Source organism: Plecotus auritus, assembly GCF_963455305.1.
Source record: "Plecotus auritus genome assembly, chromosome: 6".
Lineage (NCBI taxonomy): Eukaryota > Metazoa > Chordata > Mammalia > Chiroptera > Vespertilionidae > Plecotus > Plecotus auritus.
In genome coordinates, this window is record NC_137773.1 from 59,763,580 (window position 1) to 59,778,780 (window position 15,201).

Genomic DNA, 15,201 nt, shown 5'->3' on the forward strand with positions numbered 1-15,201 from the left:
ATACCCACATAGATTGTACTAGGAATAAACCTTTTTCTTCAATTAAATGAGCAGGTCAAAAATCACAGGTTGCAATATTAATTTCAGAAAAAAAATTGGTGAAAAGTACTAAGAGAATCGTTATATACAATAAAAAGCACAGTGAGTGATAGAAACATAACCAGAATGAATGTATAAGCCACAGACACACAAATGGATTGCATAAAAGAAGAACCATTAAAAAATGTATGGAGGAGCCCTGGGTGGTTGGCTCAGTTGATGGAGCACCATCCCATACACCAAAAGGTTTTGGGTTCGATCCCTGATTGTTTGCAACTGAACAAACCTTACCAAAACAACTACTTTTTCCGTGATTCTATTATTTTTTAATTATTCATGTGTATCTTTCAAACCTCCCAGTATTTTAAGCTACAAGAGAACAATAAGATGCTTTAAGACTTCAATCAATTTGCCTCCACAGACCTAATACCCTACAAACAATTGATACAGAAAACAGAAAAGGCACAAAGAGGAATTCTGTAGTCCATCCTGTGCTGCACCACCTACATTCTCCTTTAGAACTGAAGCATTCATTCTCCTAGCAACCAGGAATGTTGACTGCTGACAGTTCACAGCAAAGATTCTAAGAAATGCCAACAGAGCCACCTCACCCAAGGTAATGCCCCCTGCCCCCTCCTTGGAGGCAGCCTGCATTCAAACATGCAGAAGTCCCAGTGCCCAGACTTCTTGTCTCAGTTCAGGACATCTTTGAAGGGCCACCCCCAGCTCCAGAGAAACTTGTGGAATGAGCTGAGGCCTTTTCTGAAAATGCCTTAAACTCTAACTCTGTCCAATCCTGCTTCCACCTCCCCTTGAGGTGGTGATTCTGAGACCACTCCCAAATAAACTTCTTGCACATAAATCTCTGCCTTAAAGTTTATTTTCCAGAAAATTTGACTTGTAGTATATATTAAGGCTAATACTGTATCAGAGAGGGAAAAAAATTAGGAAAAATTAGCCAGGTGCTGGGTTAATTTTCTTTTTACCATGTCTCTCTTTTGAAGAATTCTGCCCATTTTCCATTTTTGTTGCTAGAGAAAAAGGTCCTGTTCTTTCCAGTGGCCTCCAACTTACAGGGGCAGGTAGCTACTGCAACCACCCTCCCCTACCCAGCAGGCACCTGCCCTCCCTACACAGCAAGGGGCACCTCAAGCCCCAGCTCCCCACCCTGGGTCCTTCCTGCTGCTGCATTTCTAAAATCTGGTCCCTTCAGTGCCTGGCTCTGGATGAAGACCAAAGGAGAGGAAGGGGTAAAGCAGAGGAATCCATCTAGGAGAAGCTGATCCTGCCCATTCCTCTGGCTGCTCCCCAGCTGGGCTCTGCCTAGAAGCCCGAGTCCAGGAAGCAGGAGGTGCTGATTCTGAGGACAGAGACATGGACCCTGCTGACAGTGTCTTCCTGCTGTTTCTTGTGCTGGGTGAGATTCAGGTGGGCTGGGAAGGTGAGAAGGAGAGGTTTTTGGCTCAAGAAGTTATGGTGTGGAATAAGATGACATGTCACCCAATGGGATCTTACTTATAATAGTGTGCCCTGAGAAAGTCCTGAGAGGATACCATATGCCAGGCATCTTTCTAAGTATCTTAGATATAGTAGTAAACAAAACAGAGATCCCTTCCCTCATGGGGCTTATTATCAATGAACATATTGAATATGTAAATTATATAGCACTTTAGAAAGTAATAAATGCTATGAGAGGAAGGGGCATCAGGAGTACAGGGACTGGAGGCATGTTGTAATTTTAAACAGGGGAGTCAAGGAAGGTTTCATTAAGAGGGACTCACTTGAACAAAGATTTGAAGGAGATGATTGATTTAGTTAAGAGGATCTAGGAAAAGAGCATTTCAAACCTAGGGAACTGGAAGTGTAAATGCTGTTCAGTGATTTCAGCATAAGCCTGTTCATTTATTTTTTTTGGCCCACAGTGATTTAAAAGCAGGGTAGGCTGAGAGTAGCCAAAAGATAACAGGTAACAAAAAAGGAAGATATACAAATACTGCAAAATGCCAATTTAGTTAAACAGGACAAAAGAAAACAGCTTATAAACCTCAAAAACATCTGAAAGCATCACTGTATGTACAACCTAACATCCTGATATTCCTGATGACAGCCTTGAATCACCAAGTAAAAATTAAATTATGTCCCGTGTATGCTGCTAAAGAAGGAAGGTAGGTATGTAAAAATTATCAGGATTTCCCACTAATGGGTAAACATTTATAAAATGTTTGCTTTTAACACCAACCTGAGGAATTAGTACGTGGAAAGCCTCTCTGTTCAGTGAATTTTAGATACTGTGTTATCATATATTAATGATATGGTGTGTGCCTATCTTAGGGTCTTGGCCATGCTCTTCTTCCAAAAAGAAAGATCTGCAGTCAGGTGAGTGGTCTCCATTTGGGCCCAAAATTGCTGGGTTTGGAACTGAATTAGGATGGCATATGGAGCCTAGGGAGGACACAGGTACTAGGGGTGGGATTTGGAAGATGATGAGAAAATGGGGACAATGGGACACCCAGACCACATTTCCTTCTCTCTTCTTTCTCTAGTGTGTGGACGTCCTGAGTATTCAGGCCGTATTGTGGGTGGCCAGGATGCCGTTGAGGGGCACTGGCCTTGGCAGGTCAGCCTGTACTACGGCCAGACTTACATCTGTGGAGGTTCCCTCATCAGCGACAGGTGGATACTGACAGCAGCACACTGCGTAGAAAGGTGAGTTCTAGGCTAATGGTTAGCACAGATAGAGTCTCAGGAAATATTTGAATTATTTCTTGACTAAACCAATAGACAAATGAAAGTGGCAAGATGAGTAAGAAGAAGGAAACCCTAGGTACCTTGGACTAGGGACAGGACAAAGAGGTAGAAAAAGAAATAATGAAAATAGACAGTGTATTAGAAACTTCTTTTTTGTTGTTAATCCTCACCTGAGGATATTTTTCCATTGATTTTTAGAGTAAACAGAAGGAAGGGAGATAGAGAGAGAGAAACATCATTGTGAGAGAGATACATTGATTGGTTGTACCCCATTCGGGCCGGGAATAGAGCCAGCAACTGAGGCATGGAGCATGTGCCCTTGACCAGAATCAAACCCATGACCCCTTTGGTCTGCAGGCCAATGTTCTTTCTCCTGAGCCAAACTGACTAGGGCAAGAAACGTTTCTTACTTTTTGCCAAATTACTTGCTAAACAACAGTCAGGGGATTTTGTCTTAAGCTTGGGGGTCATAAACACTGTCTGAGCTTTGAGCGAAGTAAGGTGCCATATGGAAAGTAGCCCTAGGGATTGTTCCATGTAAAACTAACATTACTAGCCAATAGCTATTGAAGACTCCAAGCCTGCCATCATAAGTGAGTTTGGAAACATCCTCCCTGAGTCAAACTTTGAGGTTGACTACAGCTCACCTTGATCACAGCCTTGTGAAAGACCTGAGTCAGAGGCACCCAGTATGTCACACCTGATTCTTGGCCTTTAGAAATTGTGAGATAAATGTATGTTTTAAGCCTCTAAGCTTTGTGGTAACTTGTTATTTGACAATAGATAACTAATATATACAGAAATCAAAACAACATGACTTTTCAACAACACTGCAAGGTCAAAGAAAATAAAGAAATAACTTTAAAATACTGAGAGAAAATTATTTCCAATCTAGAATTCTACCCATATGCAAATCATCAATCATGTGTGGGACAGAAATAAGACATTTTCAAATATATAAAACAGCAAAAATATTACCTCTCATGCACATTTTATCAGGAAGCCAAAGGAAAAAGTGCTTTACCAAAATAAAGGGGGTAGAGGAGGAGACAGGAAAACATGGGATCCAGAAAAAAGATGGTACAACAAAGAGGAGAATCCCAGGAAAATGATAAGGAAAAGTATCAAGATGGAAGCAAGAGGGCAGAGGGCAAAAAAAAAAAAAAAAGGGGGGGGAGGAGAAGGAGGTATTGATAGGTATTGATATTAACATACTGAGAAATTTACATTTCAGGCAGAGAGTTTGGGAATGAATGATGAATTAATGATAGGTAATTAGAAAACTAAGAAGACAAAGAAGTAAGACTACATTATTAACTCTAGGACAAGCGCAAAAATTTTATAGGGAATGTATTCACAGGATCCAATATGGCCCAGTGGTGAATAATGTTTACAAAGTCACAAAAATATACACATTAAATATGGATCTAACACAAAATCATAATACTTGGTTAGGAAGATGATGAAAAGAAAGTGGGAGGTTGGCAGTGATTGTTGGCTCAATCCTCACCTTTCACAATAGAAATATAGTATTATATTAAAAGAATTAATAGCAATAAATAGGGTTTCTTGAAAATACTAAGGAAAATATCTAAGAGTTGAAAGTGATTGTCTTTGGGTAAGGGTTAATTGTGGGCAGTAGGGCAGAGAACTTTTGTATTTATTTATTTAGTACATCTTATTAAATTATTTGACATTTCAAATTACATATATACATATATATAAATATATATAACAGGTGATTATACTTTGCTTTAAATTGTTATTAGAAATAAAAGTCTAGTGCTCAGAAATAAAAACTGGCAATTAAAAAGAACAATGACTATTAAGCATACAGGTGATGGCTGAAACCATGGAGAATGGGAGAGGTGAACAAGAGATCCAGAGAGAAAATGCAGGACAAAATGCTGGCCATCCTATATAATAAAGAGGGAATATGCAAATTGACCATCACTCCGTCACAAAGATGGCTGCACCCCACAGCTGAGGCCAAGTTCCCATAAGGAGCCTTAATGAGCAATCAGCAGAGACCTGAGGCTACGCCCTCCTCCACCCCCCATGGGGCTTGACAGGGGACCTCAGGGAACTTCCCGTCCTGGTGCTTGGCTAGGGGACCTCAGACTGCTCCCCCCACCCCAACGCCAGGCTGGGGGACCTCAGGCCGCACCCCCCACCAGGTGGGGCTTGAGGGGGACTTTAGGCCACGCCACCCACCCTGGCAGGGTTTAACAGGGGATCTCAGGCCATGCCACCACCACCCAGTGGGGCTTGACGGGGGACCTGAGGCTGCGCCCCCCTCCCGGTGCTGGGCCAGGGGACCTGAGACTGCACCCCCCCTCCCCACCTGGTGGGGCTTGACGGGGGACCTCAGGCCATGACCCCACCCAACAGAGCTTGACAGGGGATCTCAGGCTGTGTCCCCTACCTGGCGGGGCTTGACGGAGGACCTCAAGGCACACCCCCCACCTCGGTCTGGGCTGGGGGACCTCAGGCCATGCCCCCGTCCTGGTGCTGGGCCAGGGGACCTGAGGCTATGCCCCCTGCCTGGCAGGGCTTGACAAGGGTGGGACTGGCCAATCGGGGAGGGGCCGGCCGGGTTTGGGTCTCACGCAATTTTGAGGTGCATGTGGATGGGCAGGGACTTGACTCTGGGTCCCGTGGTGTGGCCCAGACTCTGACAGGAAGAAGGTTTTCATATACATTTTACTAATTTTCTTTCATCTCTGACACTTCTATTATAGAGAAAGGGCAAATAGCAATATTAATTATTTCCTCTAATTAATCCCCTTTTAATGTGCACGAATTTTGTGCACCAGGTCACTAGTAAGCATATAAGAGGAGACCACAGAAACATTAGACAACAACAAAAAAGAGCAATCTGGGAGGGAGGGAGGAAGAAACGCAGACAAACCAACTCTAGTCAAGTTGGAAGCAGCCTGGTTAATTCCAAGTCTGTTACCCTTCTTTCTTATGGGGTGTTACTGCTTGCTACACCTAGGCAGCTTGTTCTGACCCAGCTGTAACACATATGCATGCTTCACTTTTATTCTCCTCTTTCTCTTCCCCTTAGGACCTGGATACCTTTCATATATTCTGTGTGGCTGGGATCGATTAAAATAGACTATTCAAATAATGGTGTGAAACATCTTGTGTTTAAAATAGTTTTCCATCCCCAATCCCAAAATACAACTGCAGACATTGCCTTATTGAAACTGGCCTCTAGAGTCACCTTCACTTCTTTTATCCTGCCCATCTGCCTGCCCAATATCACAAAGCAGTTGACAATTCCTGGCTCTTGCTGGGTGACTGGATGGGGAGAAGTTAAAGAAAATGAAGGTGAGCATCGGTAGACAAAGGGGTTGTTTTATATGTCACCCTCTTATACCCATTCCAGAACACTCAGATTCTAGATACATTTTTACCAAGGTAAATATTTTTCAACAAAACCAGATCAACCTATTCATATTATTTATAAGTCTTCAAATAAAATGTAATTTTTGACATTTATATCTCTATTTACTCATATCCTGCCTAGAGCTTTAGATGCAAGAGCAGATACTAAAACACATAATTACCTCTCTGAAACAGGTTAAAAAACTTGATTTAAAGTTCGAAGAGAGTGTAGTGTTTTTTAAATTTGTTTTTAAAGTGTAGTGCCAACTGTTTCCCAGGATGGGTAAAGACAAGACATGAAATGATCTGGGAGCAGAAAAGTGGGAAAGGTAAAAGTTTGAGAATATTCACATCCTTCCTTAATCAAAATATATCTGAATTTCTCTTTATTTGGAATGTCAAGAATACCCCATATGGGCACATTAGAGAAACCTCAAACAAAGAGAAATAATTTTGAATTATCTGTTGTTTTAGATTAAGTGTTCCAAAAAAATTCTTCCACTAGCAAATATGATTGGAAAGTGATTATATTCTGCTTTTGGATTCCCATTCAGAAATTTTGTACATCATGACTGAATACCGCCCCTGTTCCTTTTCAAATTGCTTTTCCTTTAATTCCTGTCTATCTCTCTACAGGTATTAATTACACTTCCACCCTCCAGGAAGCAGAAATACCCGTCATTGACCGCCAAACTTGTGAATATCTCTACAACCCGCTCATCGTCATAACACCAGAATTAGAGGCAGTCATCAAGGAAGACATGATTTGTGCTGGTGATATTCAGAAAAAGGATAGCTGCAAGGTTAGGGTTTACTCTTGAAATTTTTAGCATAAAGTCTTTTTTTCCCCTTATCTTTATTATTGAAAGTGTTACAGATATCCCTTTCCCCCTTTTGGCCCAATCTAGCTCTCTCTCACCCCCTTCCCCAGCCTTCACCACACTATTGTCTGTGTCCATGGGTTATGCATATAAGTCCTTTGGTTAATTTCTTCTCACCCACCCCTACCTTCCCTCTGAAATTTAGTCTGTTCCTTGTTTATATGTCTCTGGATCTATTTTGTTCACCAGTTTATTTTGTTCAAAAGATTCCTCATATGAGTGAGATCCTGTGATACTTGTCTCTCTCTTACAGGCTTATTTTGCTTACCATAATACTTCCCAGGTCTTAGTGTGGATCTAGGTATTTCTATCTGTAAACAACAGTGGATTAGGAATCAGGAGATAAGAGTTCTGACAATAATTCTTGTGTTAGTCTGGACAAATCATTTAACCTTTTTCTAGGAATTTAATCTCTTCAACTGTTCATTTAGAGCATCTCTAACCATTGGTCACTGGGTTTTTACAAACTCGTAAATTTTTCTAAATATATTAAGAGGTTGATACAGAATTGCCAACTTTTTTATTTTTTCAAGTAATAAAATTTCATTCTACATTTAAAAGATGTTATTCCTTTGTCCCCTGATCATAACTGTCTGATGAAAAATTAGCCATCAGTTGTGTCTTCCTCTTCTGAGCGTGACGTGTTTTGCTCTGGTTGCTTTCAATTTTCCTTCATATTTGTTTGTCAGGATTGTGATGTGCTATGTATGGTTTTTATTGTATTTATCCTGTTTGGCATTTGTTGAGGTGTGTTTTTTTTTTTAATCTTGTTTTTATTTTTCATCAAAACTTGAAAAGTTTTCATTCATGATTTCTTCAAATATTATTCTACCTCATTTCCCTTTTTTCCTCTTCTGATTAAAACCACCAATTTATAAATTTCACCTTTTGATATTTTTACATAGGTCCCTGAACCTGTTCATTTTATTTTTCTCCTTTTCAGTTCTTTAGATACTTTCAAATTAATCCATATTCAAGATCATTGTCTCTTTTCCCCGTCACCTATGTTTTCCTGTTAAGTTCATCTAGTGAAATTTTTCAAATATTTTATTTTTCAGTTCTAAAATGACCATTTAACCTCCCCCGCCTTCTCATATGCACAGGTGAGCACACACACATACACACACTACACTTTTCTATATCTCTACCAAGATTTTCTATCTGTATATTCATTATGCAAATCAAACAATGAGAGACATGGCTTCACATTCACTCAGATAGCTATAATCAAGATAGATAATGATAAGAGTTGATAAGAATCTGGAAAAATTGGAACCTTCATACGTGTAGTAAAATGGTGCAGCTGCTTTGGAAAATTGTCTAGTAGTTCCTCAAAAGGTTAAATATAGAGTTACCACATGACCCAGAAATTCCACTCCTAGGTATACACACAAGAGAAATAAAAATATGTCTATAAAAAAACTTGTAAATAAATGTTCATAATAGCATTATTCATAATAGCCAAAAAGTGAAACAACTCAAATGTCTACCAACTGATGACTAGATAAACAAAATGTGATATATCTATATAATGGCATATTATTCAGCCATTAAAAGGAATGGAGTACGAATACATGCTACAACATAGATGAGCCTTAAAAAGAATATGCCTAATGAAAGAAACCAGACACAAAAGGCCACATATTATATTATTTCATTTATACAAAATGTGAAAATCCATAAGGCACAAAGTAGATTACTGGTGTTGGTCTAGGGCTGGGAGAGTGGGAGGAAATGAGGATGACTGCTGATGGGTATAGGGTTTCTTTTGGAGGTGATGAAAATATTCTAAAATGTGCCATGGTGATAGTTGAGCAACATTGTAAATATACTAAAAACCACTAACTTGTATACTTTAAATGGGTGAATTGTATGGTTGTGAATTATAACAATAAGGCTGTTACAAAAAGGAAAAGCAAGATTAAAGACATATTACCAACTATTTACTTATCATTATCGTTTTGTAAAAGAAAGGATTGACACTAAAAAATGCAATAAGAACCTAAGAACATAACAATAAGGGCAGTACATTAAATTAAATAACTTTAGTGAAAAAACTCATCACATGAATTTCTGTTTTTTTTTGTTTTGTTTTGGGTTTTTTTGTTTTGTTTTGTTTTGTTTTTTTACCACAAATGAATACTTTGAAACTACTGATATATTTAGCTAAGATCTCTGCCAATTTCAAATTCTATAACTCTAGAATTTCTGTGATCTCCTGCCTAATGCTGTGGGACGTCCAGCTCCCTCTAGAGTTCTATAGCTCCACGGCCTCTACTGCCTCATTCTAAGGAACTCTCCACCTCTGGTGACCACATTCCTATTCATGGTCTTTTTCATTATGCTCATGACCTTTATCTCTTCCTTAGGGTGATTCTGGAGGGCCTCTGTCATGTCATATTGATGGTGTATGGACCCAGATAGGGCTGGTAAGCTGGGGATTAGGATGTGCTAAATCTCTTCCTGGAGTCTACACCAATGTGATCTACTATCAAAAATGGATCAAAGCCACTATCTCAAGAGCTGAGGTTTGGGGGCCAACAATATGGACTTATCTGACTTACTGTTCCCTATTTTGCTGTTCTCTTTGGCTCTCTTGGGACCCTCCTGTGCTTTTGGCTCTTTGGCTCTCTTGGGACCCTCCTGTGCCTTTGGGCCTAACACAGTGAAGCTAAAGCCACTGACGAAGTACAGGGCTAGGAAGAGAAAGCATGGAGAATAAGTCCCAGTACAGAGAATGCACAGAACAGTCACTGGGAACTCTGGATAACTTTATTAAAATGATTAGAGATAATTCTGTTTTTGAAGTTCTTGATTCTGAAGTATGGTTTAGTAGTGGTTCGAATGTGAACAGCTGAGAAATAAGGTTGCTACTTCTGTGCATGATATTCTTTGTCCCTATGCATCTTGCAAGGCAAAAAGGATGCCTTCTATGAATAAGTATTTATGGAAACAAATTAAATGGCTACTGGAGAAGCAGGCAAAAAAAAAGTATCTGTGAAGGCAAAAGGGAAAGTCCTCAAGGAAATAAATTAAGGTTTTACTTCCTGCCCATGGGCTGCATTATGGGCTTTTTAGTGGGTCTATTATTTCTTATCTCTTCTACTGTCCTATGTTTCCCTTCTGTAGCAAGGGGTCTAGTAAGAAATACATTTATGTGGTTCATCTCTGGAATTTTTAGAAATTTTTACTCTTTGAAGTACCAATGTAACATACGGCCAAAAATGGATTAATGCCATGATTACAAGAGCTGAAATCTTGGGTTTCAATAATCTGGACTGATCTAGGTAAATATCAATTGTATAGTAAAGTAGTTTAAATGTTTATAAGAAAAATATTATATTCCTTATTTAACTAGCATGCTTCTTTTGTTAAACAATCACATGACTTATACTATGTCCTTCTCTGCCTAGGCTTCCAGGAGCTCAGAGCTAAGTTTTAAACTTAAGCTCAGTCATCATTTTTATCCTAGATTATCTGGTATAATTCCATCCATACCCCTTTTTATTTAAGTCATCCATTTCTCATTTGAATAAACTTAAATTTTATCACATCTGTATAAGTTAACTTTTAAAAATAATCTTTGGGATAAATAAATACATTTAATAAGAAGTGAGGGTAGGTTTGGAAACATAAAATCCTTTCTAACCCCTACCCTCCCCTCTCATCTGGTCTGCCACAACAGCCTGCTAACTGGAAGTTACACCTCCTTTCCCTCACTTATACCTATGTTTAACTCCATTTATTCTTCACAGTATTCAGACTGTTTTTAAAATAAAGGTATGTTTTTATACTTTTCTCCCCCTTCCCCCTGCTTACAGAAACTTGAACAGCATCCATGCCACTGCTCCTTAACAAGACCCACCAAACCCTGTAGCATTTGACCCCAGACTGCCTCTTCAGCCTCATTCAGCATCATTCCATCCTGCTCTATATGCTTTCACTTCTTCAAATACTCCCAGCTCCCTCTTAGTGCTGGGCTTTTTAAAAAATATATTTTTTTATTGATTTCAGAGAGGAAGGGGGGAGGGAAAGAGATAGAAACATCAATGATGAGAGAGAATCAATGACAGGCTGCCTCCTGCATGCCCCCTACTGGGAATTCAGCCCACAACCTGGGCATGTGCCCTTGATCACAATCAAACTCAGGACCCTTCAGTCCGCAGGCCTATGCTCTATCCACTAAGACTAAGTCAAAGCAGCCAGGGCAGCGCTGGACTTTTGCATCTGTTAGTCACTCTTTCCTGCTGCCTTTGCCTAGTTAATTCTTACTGTGCCTTCAGATCTCACTTCACCCTTCACTTCCTCAAGGAGGCTGTCCCTGCTCTCCTGACTGGAACAAATCCCCCTAATGTATATTCTCATGGCATTATAGAGCTCTCCTTTATAGGACTCAACATAACTTTAACATTTGTTTGTATAATCTTTTACTTAATGTATGTCTGTCTTACCAAAATCTATGTATGGTCTATGAGAGAAAGAAATTTGTTTTTGCCAATCACTATATCCCAGTCTTAATAAATATTTGCTAAATGAATGAGTGAATGAATGAATAACACTCAAACCTGTTTGTCTCCCCAACTGAGAACCTGGGGGTTTTATTTACTGGAGGTGACCCAGAACCTGGCATAGTGTCTTATACAGTAGGTTTTCAAATATTAGTTAAATTAAAAAAAGAAAAAAAAAAAAAGAATGTTTCAGCCTGTTCTCTCCAACCATAATAAACAAATGAGAGAAAAGAGTAAAAAAAGCAAGTAAATGGAAAGGTTTCTCAGAAGCAGGAATTGATGTTAAGCAAGCTCTAGAATGACATAGAGGGCAAAGCAAAATGGCAACTGAGAGAAAAGAACAAGAGAAAGAAAGGAGGGGTGAGGAGAGAGGACAGATTAAAATGAAGATCCAGAGACCAACAAATGTTTGAGTCAGGAGGACACAACAACAGGACATAAAGAAAGTCAAATATTTCTGCCTATCATTCCCCTAGACCTTAGGAAGCAAATGTTCCACAGCTTGGCAGGTAGCAATTTTTTTCTCATGAACCTAGAGTTGAAATTCAAAATTTTTCAAGGGAGAAGCCCATTTAAGTGGGAAGAAGAGGATATTGAAAGAAGAGGACCATGTGACATCATTGTCCTGGCTATTACTGATTGGATGTATCAGAATGAGCATCTGACTTAACAGCTGCTCAGAGGGTGGTGAGGCAGCTGATCTAGCATCTTTCTCAACAGATGTACTCAATACTTGACAACCCAACAGATCGCTTCTCCTGGGAAGTCTGAAGATCAGTATACATTCAACAGTATTAAGTGCCCACAATGATCCAGGCACCATTCCAGACATTAAGGATACTGCAGTACATAAAACACATCAAGCCTGTCTTCAAGGAGTTTACATTCATTCCAGTGGGGGAGGAACAATATAACCAAATGAAAAGTAAGTGTTTATCATAATGTCATATACAGGAAAATCTGATAAAGAAAAATAAAGCAGAAGAAGCAAATAGAGTGTCAGGGTGGGAGATTCCACTTTAGATTAAGTGGTCAGAGAAGTTTCTCCAAGGAGGTGACATTTCAAAGAGGCCTGCATAAAGGAGGGAAGCAAAACAAACACCCTGTGGAAGAACATTCCGGATAGGGAGAACAGCAAGTACAAAGGTTCTGAGGTGGATGTATGCTTAGTGTATATAAGGAAGAACAAAGAAGTCAATGTTGGAACATTGTGAGCATAGGGGGAGAGGGATAGGAACTGAGACCAGAGAGGGAGCCAAGCCCCTCAAAGAAGGAACTAGCAGATGATGCAGAGCCTGGTAGGCCTCAGTAAGAACTCTGAATTTCATTCTTATGAGAAGGCACTGGAGGGATGAGAGCAGAGGAATGATGAAAGAATAGAATAGAAAATCACCGTACCATGCTCATGGGATTATGTAGAGGCCATGAGGGGCCTAGAATGGTGGAGAGGGTAGTTAATGATAGCAGAGTTAAACAGGCTGAGTAGAGAATGAGAATGAGGGGGAAATACTCTAATACCAATGTGCTAATGAGGAAAACACTAGAGGGCTATGATACCCTGAACATCAGTAAGGAAGGTTTGATTCTATGAAACTATTTGCTATTTCTTGTCTTTTCTTCCTAATCCCTTAGAATAAGGCCCCATTAATGGATGTGAAGAAAAACAGAAGCCCACTCTTCCATCTACTTTGTAATTCATCACTAAGACACCTATCTTACTTCCTATTTGTTTTTTCCTCATACTCAGACCAATATTCTTCTCATCCCTTCATCTTATTTCCACCTCAAGGCCTTATTTTATCTGTTCCCTGTACCTGGAACACCCTTCTCTTATACACCTCAATCCACTTATTTCTTTCCATAGACTGGAAACACATCGAAAGAACCCCAGGAAATGTTTTTTTAAATTAACAGGGAATGGATGAACTAGAGCAGTGGTCGGCAAACTCATTAGTCAACAGAGCCAAATATCAACAGTACAATGATTGAAATTTCTTTTGAGAGCCAAATTTTTTAAACTTAAACTTCTTCTAATGCCACTTCAAAATAGACTTGCCCAGGCCGTGGTATTTTGTGGAAGAGCCACACTCAAGGGGCCAAAGAGCCGCATGTGGCTCGTGAGCCGCAGTTTCCCGACCACAGAACTAGAGTATGTGAATTATATCTCAATAAAGCTGTTTTTTTAAAAATGAACAGGGAAGTGTTTCTCCAGCTTAAAAAACAAATGACTAGGCTGTGATGTATTTAGGACTCTCTAAAGATCTTCTAAATAATTCATGTGATTATCTTTGTTAAAAGCTCAAACTAACTACATACATTTTCTGTTTTAATTGCTACAACACAAAATGTAAAGCTTAACCCAATATATGAGATACAGCACCTGGTAACATATTACTGGTAATGAATTTAGTCAATGACACCACAAACTGACCAAATGAGGAAATAAATAGAAGTATCTTTACTCTCTATTTGGAAGGGGGCTCAACAGCATTTCTGCCTTAAAAGTCAATTTTAATTTGCAAAATACTTTATTCCTTGGAATATCTGATTTAATTTGCTCCAATTTTCATTTTCACACCTTGAGGAATTTTAATTAAGGTGGGATTTGCTAAGGTCACATTTAACATAAAATTGGTCATATACTAAGACTGCTGAAAACCAACCATCAATTTCCTCCCCTAAAGGTGGGGGGAAGTTATATAGTTATTTCTAGATCTTCTATTCATATAAAAAATAAATTATTTCAAGTGATCACCCATTTCCCCCTTTATTTCACTAAATTGTAAAGACATCCCCCCAAAAATGACAGAACATTACTGAAAAAGAATTCAGAATAAAATGTAAAAGTTATATTTTGATATTATTTCAACAGTGGGTATTCTGTCTTTTCATATGTTTGACTTCATTCTGAAATGATAGTATTCTCCTCACCAAATGTGACTATGTATCATTTATTTGCATTCTAGAAATCAACTGCCTAAGAATTTTGTTAAACATGTTCCTCCTTCAGGAAGGGGAGGAAGAGTGAGTCATTCAGTATTACCAGAGATTACATCAATTTTATTCCCCACTTTTAATAATTGAGAGAAAATGTTCACTGTCATAAGAATAAAGACAATTGAAATCTTTAATGGGAAATTTGAATTGCTTTTCAGGATATTCTCAGCCAACCCAAATTCTCTTCATAGCATCTTCTACCATGTAAATCTTCACTTCCCATCCCCATGTAGTTAGAATAAAGTGATTGAGGTGTAATTCTGTGGCACCTGATGCCACGCTCTGACACCTAGACCACACTGCCTTGTACCATAAATTAGCTATGAATACCCAAGAGTGAAAGAACAGGATAGGATGAGGGCCTAAGGATCCAAAATGCTAAAGTCACTCTGATTTTAGTGGAAATTAATGAGGACAGATTCTAGATACAGTTGATAGAATCCAGATACAGTTGGTAGATTCTAAAAGCAGCAGAACTGAAATTACAGTTTGATTGGATTTGTACTGACTTGATGGATTGGATGTGGGTAGTGGAAGTGAGGGTGGTAATTGGGATTAGGAGGATGGTAAAGATAAGAATTTAAAAAGAGAAATCAAGAATGACTCCCAGGTTACTGGTCTGAGACTGGTCATAT

General features: G+C 39.2%; 2 protein-coding genes across 5 annotated transcripts in view; one reads left to right on the forward strand and one right to left on the reverse strand.

Moving 5' to 3' along the window:
* Nucleotides 1–15,201, reverse strand: part of SH3D19 (SH3 domain containing 19) — a 186,015-nt gene that overhangs the window by 142,580 nt on the left and 28,234 nt on the right. The gene's annotated exons all lie outside the window — the stretch shown is intronic.
* On the forward strand, nucleotides 1,414–9,783 carry PRSS48 (serine protease 48; the record flags this gene model as incomplete). Its single annotated transcript, XM_080673274.1, is given in 6 exon segments — nucleotides 1,414–1,480; nucleotides 2,583–2,745; nucleotides 5,858–6,123; nucleotides 6,817–6,983; nucleotides 9,431–9,583; nucleotides 9,589–9,783. Coding segments are annotated over 6 exon segments (1,011 nt in total).